This window comes from Medicago sativa, chromosome 7, assembly GCF_051527215.1.
Source record: "Medicago sativa cultivar Bolivia chromosome 7, Bolivia_mono, whole genome shotgun sequence".
Classification (NCBI taxonomy): domain Eukaryota; kingdom Viridiplantae; phylum Streptophyta; class Magnoliopsida; order Fabales; family Fabaceae; genus Medicago; species Medicago sativa.
Window position 1 is genome coordinate 33038061 of NC_140755.1, and position 8947 is coordinate 33047007.

Genomic DNA, 8947 nt, shown 5'->3' on the forward strand with positions numbered 1-8947 from the left:
TTAGATAGGCTACGACACTTTTTTTGTCGGTGTTCGTCCTATTTTTTGTCAATATTACACCGACGTATTTATTGGTGGCCGGTTATGTAATGACGATATTTGTGGCCAATATGTAACTAATATTATATAAATATATGAAGTGATTTTTTTTTTGTGGTCAGTTATGTGACGCCAATTATTTCTCGCATTTTTTTGTCTCTAAATATTCAACTATTTATTTTATCTTTCATTTGATTTTATTCTCATACATGTTATGCCATTATATTTTGTGAAGTGAAACATGTCTGAAGATGCACAAGTTCCAATTGAAGCTCATGTCAGATACGAGAGCGTGAGAAAGAAGATTAAGGTTTTTTTAACCCCACCGACAAGTTGGACGAGTTGAAGACACAACTTAACAGATACTTTATCCATATTGGTTAAAATCAAAGAACATCTCATGTAATAGTACATGTGCCATGCATGACTTGGGGGAGGATAAGGAAAAAGACTTTTGGAAGAGTGTGTATTTTCCACAACTTATTAAAGATAATAGCGACGTTGATTACATGTTTAGGTTAATGGTTGAAAATAACATTTTACATCTTTATGTCTAATCCATTGAAGTGTAATATTTATTAACGTGTAATAGTGTAATGTGTTCGATTTTGTGTCCGTAATGTTGAATTTTAATGAATTTGTGTTATGTGTAAATTAACGACGTATTTATGTAATTTGGATTGTTTATGTGCGATTATGTGATTTAGGGAATTTAAGGACGAATTTTTGTAATTTGTATCGTTTATGTGTTATTAAGTGTTGTTAAGTGATTATGCGTCATTAACGACGAATTTGTGTGATTTGGATCGTTTATGTGTGATTATGTGATTAACGACGAATTTGTGTAATTTGGATCGTTTATGTGCGTTTATGTAATTATGTTGTTAAACTAGCGTAATTTGGTTCAATTATAAGTGTATAAAGATTACGGGTTATTAATGACTTATTTGCATAACATTCAGGTACCGTTTGACCCGGCTTTTTTTCAGCTTATCTACATTTTTAAGGAGAAGCTAGGCCAAACACAATATCAATAAAGTACCTTCTAAAAAAATTACTTTTTTTAGAATGGATAAAATTGAATGGAATGAGCTTTGACCAAAAGTTGTTGAATGCTACTTCAAAAAACTACTTCTCGACAATTTATTTCACAAGCACCTCTCTTCAACTCACGCTGGCAACCTTTTATTTTATTTTTTCAATATGCTTTTTTCTTCCATTTTATTTTATTTTATTTTCTTGAACCGGTCCATTTAATTTTATTATCTATTTTTGAAGGAATTTTATTATCTTTTTATCACTTATATATTAATTTCAATATCTTTTAATTATCACAACCTCGCAAATATTTTTATTCACGCTGTCAATGAATGACACCGAATAATTTTATTACCTTTCTTCAACCTTGGAAATATATACACACACATATTAGCATTTAGAGTAATACTTTATGTCCGTCTGTATATTTTTTTTGTTACACTAATGCGTATAATTTTTTTTAGTGTTGTGTAATGTTTATAATTATTTTTATAAAATTTTGATTTTAATTGAAAGTACAAGTGTAGTTGCCTAAAAAAATTATAATTATATATTTTACACCTTTGTATTGTAACAAACTATGCATATCTTTTTCGTATTAAAAAAACTAAACATATCTTTTTCAATGACATCAGCAATATAACAAATATAATATTATAATAATATAAATTCTTATCTTTTTGATTGACACTAAAAATATGATATTCTTATAACAAAATTTGTTATAGAGTATAATTGGAAAATAAAAAATCAACTATTCTCATTATATATACACACATATATCCTTCAAAAAAAAAAAAAAAATACACACACATATACATATTATAGATATATTCATAATAAATTCAAAGTTTTTTCCTTGTGAGTTTATCTCAGTTGATAAAGATAGTGCATAAATATATGTAAGGTCCGGAGTTCGAACCCCGGACACCACAAAAAAAGTAATAAATTCAAAGTTTTGTACAATATTTTGCCAAACAACTTTTAACTTAAAAATTACTTTAAAACTAAAAAACAATAAAGAAACCAAACAGCTTTAGCTTCTTCCTTAAAGAGCTTTATTTTAACTTTGTTTTAAAGTAGCTTTTAGACCCAAAAAAAGCCTGGCCAAACGGTACCTCAATGTTGTTTGCTGATATTTCAGTACTCAGCGTCATCGAATAGTATTGTAGGAATTGAATTTAGTTAATTGTTTCTTTCGCTTCTTCGTCAAATATGGCGTAAATATTTAGTACTATATATATGTGAAAGTAAGTTCAATTAAAAAAAACCCTAGGAGTGCTAGTTATAACAAAATCCAATATATAAATGAATTATACCTTTTTTAATTGCACTAGAAATAATTAACAGTAAACAATAACAAATTTAGATAGAAATAAAAATAACAATTTTGATTATACTCTCTCATCAATTTCTATCTTCTCATTTTCTTCTCACACCAAACACAACAACATTGCATATTTTTCTTTTTTAAACTGAACAAAGGACATCTTTTTTTTGATTAAAATATTACTCATAACTAGTATTTACACAATTGCCTTTGAGGTTTCGAACTCTTAAACCTTACCTCGAGTACCTTGGATGCTTGCCTACCTACAAACACATGTCCAAAAGCGCAGCTGTTGTGATGCAATGCCCACAACACAGCAACTCCGCAGTGTGACTTGTCAAACGCTCTGCCTCTCTCTATTCACAAAAATCCAAAATAAAACTCACTTCATTCATTAATATATACTCTCTTTTTACTTTGAAGATAAATTAATTTAACCGAGGCCAAGTAGTTGATACATGTTCCTCATGCAAACCTCCTTACTCACTATGTCACACGTACGTGTCATCACACAACTACATCACTTTTTCTATAAAAATAAACTTAGCTTAGTCTTCAACTAACTACTTTCATTCACAAATCTTCAAATTCTGTTCTCAACATTTACTTCAATCACTCTAAAAAAAGGAATACTTAAAGCATCTCTCTCACCAGCAATGGCAACGGATCGTACAACACCACACCAAATCCAAGTTCACACAACAGCACGCCGTTACGATACTATTACCCCTCCATTGCATTATGAAGGCGGTGGTGGAGTTACATCTCATCATTACTCAGACAGCAAAAGTCCATCAACCTCTCAAGTTCTTGCAGTCATTACCGGTCTTCCTCTTGGTGGCATACTACTTGCACTTGCTGGACTGTCCCTCCTCGGAACACTGACCGGACTCGCGGTGACAACCCCGCTTTTCATCCTGTTCAGCCCTGTTCTTGTTCCGGCCACCATTGTCATTGGTTTGGCTGTCGCCGGCTTTTTGACTTCGGGAGCTTTCGGGCTGACGGCTCTATCCTCGTTCTCATGGGTCATGAATTACATACGGCAGACTCAAGGGACTGTGCCTGAGCAACTCGAGTCGGCCAAGCGGGGGATGGCGGATGTGGTGGGTTATGCTGGGCAGAAGACGAAGGAGGCAGGGCAAAAGACAAAGGAAGTTGGACAAGATATACAGTCTAAGGCTCAGGATGCAAAGAGAACATCAACAACAGCAACAGCAACAACGGCAGCATGAGGAAATGGACGAGGGTTTGGTTTAGTGTTTTTGGGGTTTATGTGGGAAAAAATAATAAACTGTGTGTTGTTATGTGGGCTTGCACTTCCTTTGTGTTTTGTAGGTAAAGTTTGTGTGTTTGTGATCTTGTTGTGTTTCATGTTATCATCACTTTTTATTTAGATACTAGAGGCTCGTGAATGTGAATGATTTGTTGTCTTTCATTGTTGAATTCAATATGTGATCTAGTGTTTTATGTTGTGTAATATGTAATCCCTTTCTTTCTAGTCAAACCTAGAACATCACAGTTTAATTCAGTGGATTACTGTTTATCTAAGAATAAAAAAAAAGTAACACCCTCAAAAGTACAGGATGAGGTATCATTGTGTGATAAAAAATGCTAAAAACTAAAAGCAGCTCAATGAGACAATCAGCATTAAAGCTTTGCCTTCATCTTCTTCAAGATGATGATACTATGATCTGTTAGATATAATCAATAGGTTAAAAGGAACATTAGCCACATTTACCCCTTCTCCTGTCTGTTAACGGATTTAGATTCGTTTAGTTGCAACATCAGAACAAGTGAACAAAATGGTGAGTGTCTTAATTTGCTGCTTAACGATTTCTCTTTCAAATAAAAAAAATGTAACCATTGTTGGCATTTGCATAGGAACACCCTGATCTTGCAGCAATGTTCATTTAATTTTGTACAAAAGAAGAGTTCACTCGTATGTTAAAAAAAAAAAAAAAAAAAGGAGCATTCATGTACCAAAAAAAAAGAGCATTCAATAATGTCTCGGACTGCTTCAAGTAGGGGTGTACATGGGATGAGTCAACCCGGAAAACCCGATCAAACTTATAAAAAAAACCCAAAAAATGGGGTTAATTGGGTGAATATGGTTTTAAAATTGAAAAATCGATACAAAATAACGGATTTAATTCAATAAACTCACTTACCCAATAATAATATTTTTATTTTTATTTTCACTTACCCAATAATAATATTTTTATTTTTATTTTCATTAGAAAGAAGTAGAATACAAATCAAGTTTAATTTTTTAAATTGACAAAAGACATTCTTTATATTCAAAATCAAAACATGTTAGAATTACAATTTCATATGTTGCATTTTTTGGTTGTTTTGATGCTAATGCTCAAAACATGTTAAGAGTTACAATTTCGTATGTTGCACTTTTTGGTTGTTTTTGATGTTAATGCAATTTTTTGTCATGCACATTTAGTTTGTTGCAGATGGGATAAAATCGCAAGTGCACGGTTCTACCGATGTAGTAATAAAAAGAGTATCGTTCCGACAGGGAGTTGTTCAATTCAATTAACTTTAGTTGATGATTAGAAGAGGTTAAATTGCAAAGTTGGGGTTTTTAACGGTGGAAAATAATAATAAAAGAGAGCCTTGGGATTATTGGTCCATCATGGTGACAAACCATTCACAACCCAAACCTTTAAACTTATAACCTTATGTTAGACATAATTTCTAAAGACAAGTTTCTCTTTGGCCTATCACATCTCCTTTCGGTCTCAGTGAGTGTGTTCCTCTAGCAACCATGCCTATTTTTATGGTTGATTGCCTTTGGAATCCTTGAAGCTCGAAACTTTATGTGTCTCAAGGTTTTCTAGACTATTTTCATGTTTCACAATCCTTGTCTAAATTCACTTGTTCGAATATCAAAACTCTACTTTCGTTTTATGAATTGATATTTGAGATGATTGATTAACAATTATCAAACCCTCCACTTTCGCTTCTATAGTTTGATAATGGTTAATTCATGTTAAAACGACGAATTTAGATTGGAAATTAGGGTTACATAAAATTAAGGTTTAGGGCTTGGTTTGATTAGGATTATGTCATTAAACTTATCCAACAATCCCAAGACAAAAGAAGTCTACTCACTCATGTTCATCGTAGACATGGAGAAGAAGAAGAAAATCATAAAGTAAATAACAAAGAAATAAAGAAATAAAGAAAGAACTTTTGTTAGAAAGACAATGGTCACTTATTGAATTCCAAGAACAAAAGATGATTTGTTGTGATAGCTAGCTACTCTATTTATAGTCTTATGTCAACTTAAAACCTAAGCAACTATTCAGTAGAATGTTCCACAAGAAACCACAGGCTTTTTGGTCAAAATAGGTAGCTTGTACATGAAGCAAAAGCAGCAAAAGAGGCTCTGGGGGGTGGCACGGCCTTGATAATTGGTGGCACTGGCCGTGCCAAGCTTCTGACTTGGGGAGATGATATTTTTGTCTTCAATCTTCGTATTTTTCACCCGAATCAGCTCCTAATCCTCTTTCTTTTGCTCCAAGACTCAATCTATCAAATATTCGTTCCTGAAATATAATAATATTCAATTGAAGTAAAATAGTTCAAAAAGAAAATAATATTAAAATAAAATAAACTTAAATCTAAATAAAACGAAACCAAATATTATATAAAAACTACTAATTATTGACTCATCAGTTGCAAGTATTATACAATGAAATTTATTATTTGAAATTATCATTTACTTATTTTTAAGCTAAAATATCGTGAAAATAGGTTATACAATTTTTTATACTAATTATTCACAATTGTTATTTAATCATTTAATATTAAAAAAAACAGAAAAATAATTTAGGTAATCGACTAGCCAACCCAACTCAAATAAAAAATTAGTGGGATTGTCCAAACTGGACCAATAATGTAATGAGTGGTTATTTTACTTCACCCAAACCGGAGTACCATATATGGTTCAGATCTTGGGTTTGGTCAAACCCAACCCAAACCGACCCACGTATCCAAGGCCTAATCCAACTGGGTTCGCTTCGATTTGAGTTCCAGGAGCAGACAACACCATACAATAGATATGTTGGAAAAAAATTTGATTTGTACAATGTCTCTAAAGTTTTGATGATAACAAAGTATTAAAGAACAATTGAATATGCTAATACATGTTCAAGTGTCCATGATTATAGATTAAAATTTAACAAGGTTTGAAGATGTATAAGTGCATCAGAAGCAAAAGAGAAGCTAGAAGACTTGGTAGAAAAAAGGTCAACCAGAAGTCAACACTTTAGATCAGAAGAAAGAAAGTCAGTCAGAAGCTGATTACCATCCAACTTTGAATGCTACTAGACTCTAAAGGAAAGCAGACTCTGATGGGGGACCCAAAAGCCAAGACAAATTTGTTTTTTTCCTGATGTGGTCTCTATCAAACTTTGTTAGTACATTTTGTCTTCTTTTGACCATGTGCAGATACAAACAAAGAACTTCGAAGACAAAATGAATAAACGGATAATTCCAGTTGCAGTAAAGAAATTTCAAATGTCCAATCAACGACATTATCCATATCAGGAAATTTACCAACATTCTTGATTTGAAGATTCTCAACAACTCTAAATGTGATCGCATCTCTCCAACGTCTCTAAAATCCTTGCCTATATAAGGAGCTGAAGACTTGAAGAATAATAACAAGACTCTGCCAATTTATTTATGCCCTTACTCTGTCAAATTAAAAAGTGTATAGAACACTTGAGAATTTTTTACTAAGTTCAAATCCATCCAGCTAGACGACAACCCGGCTAAGAAAGTCAAGATCAGGGCAAACCTGCCGCCACTGTCAAGGAGGATCTCATTGAGTGCCTGCAAGCCAACACGTACCTCTTTGCATGCTCCCCAGAATACATGTCTGGGATAGACCAAGTGTCGCATTCCACAAACTGAATATGAACCCGGAAGCGAAATCAGTGAGCCAGACGAGGCGCAATCCATCCCCGGAGAAGGCACATGTTGTAACAGCCCGATTTTCGCTAGTTTTATTTTATTAATTATTTATGTGTGTTGGGTGTGCTATTATGTGATTATTTGCTTTTGTGTGTATTTTTGGTTGGGAATTGTAGTATTCGGTGAAAAAGGGTATTTTAGTCATTTTGGTCTTAGGGGCATTTTGGTAATTTTGAGAGTAGGGGTATTTTTGTAATTTTGGTTGAGGATTATTTTTGAGTGTTAGTAAGAATATTATTTTACCAAGTTACTAGAGAGAATGTAGTAATTATTTTATTTACCGATAAGTGACAGTTAGTGTTGTAATTTACCGTTAAGTGAGTAGTGACATTTTGGGTATTAGAATAGAAATGGGTTAGGCCCATTAAGGTTGAGAGATAAGCCCAATTGATGAGAGCACATATATAAACTCTAGTTGTGGGTTAAAATTAGGTTTCACAACATTATTCATTTCATTTCATTTGGGAAGAGAAGAGGTAGAGGCTAGAGACCACAACAAGAACAAGGGCTAGAGCTAGAAGAGTGGATTCAACACCTAGGAGCTAATTGAGGCTTGAATTAAGGATTCTTGGTGTTAGAGGTAAGGGGGTTAGTTTTTAATCATAATTTCATCATTTTTCATATGAACCCATTTTTATGGAATTGATAATTTGAATCCATTTGTTCTGAATTCGTGCATAATTGTTGCTGTTATGATAGAGAACATGATTTTTATGATAATTACATGTTAGTATGTGAATTAACATGTTGAAATGTGCATTTGTGGGTATATTGTGTTCTTGAGCAATTTTGATGAAAAATGAGGTTGTGATGTTGAATTGTACATGAATTTGTGTTCATTAGTTGTTGTTGATGATTGTTGAACTGTTGGAAACAAAATTTCGTAATTGGAAACGTTGTTTATGGATTCATGAGGAGATTTGTGGTTATGTTGGTGTTTTGAAAGAATTTTGTGAATTTGATGAAATGAGCTATGTTGTTGTTTTTAATGCTTGAAACATGTTTGTTTAAGTGTATTGAACCTGTTTTGACCCATAAACACTTTCTGGAAGTTGATTTGGGAGTTGGGGGTTTGAAAATTGGGATTTTGGGCAAAAATGGTGTGAAAACCCGAAACTTCTGCATAATTTCGCAAGAACGGCGCTAATAGCGAAACTGTCTGGACAAGTTTCACTAATAGCGAAAATTTCGCTAATAGCGAAATTGTCTGGGAATTTCGCTAATAGCCTAGATTTCGCTAATAGCGAAATTGCCCAGAAACAGTTTTTCTGTTTTATTGTTTTGAGCTTTGGGGGACCAATCCAATACTTCTAAAATGTTTCTTTGGACTTAATTAACACCTGTTTACACCTTTAATCCTACTGGAACAAGATTTGAGTTGGTTTGGACTTGAAATTATGAAAACCGTCTAACTTTTGTGAAAACGGTCCAAACGTCAATTTTTCCAAAAGCTTGTTTTCTCCGGAAATTGAAGTGGGATTAGAGTTGTATATTGTTTATATGATTTTTAAAAATGGATGTGATTGGTTCTATCAAGTGTGAACTTGT

At 33.0% G+C, this 8947-nt stretch overlaps 1 protein-coding gene across 1 annotated transcript; it reads left to right on the forward strand.

Moving 5' to 3' along the window:
• Positions 1-2956: 2956 nt before the first annotated feature.
• Positions 2957-3884, forward strand: LOC146905748 (oleosin Ara h 10.0102-like). Its single transcript, XM_085727422.1, has one exon. The coding sequence runs from the start codon at positions 3064-3066 to the stop codon at positions 3637-3639; it is 576 nt and encodes a 191-aa protein (XP_085583548.1). The 5' UTR covers positions 2957-3063; the 3' UTR covers positions 3640-3884.
• Positions 3885-8947: the final 5063 nt, after the last annotated feature.

Coding starts and splice junctions, on each gene's coding strand:
- LOC146905748 (XM_085727422.1), top strand. CDS start 3,064: ATGGCAACGGATCGTACAACACCACACCAAATCCAAGTTCACACAACA.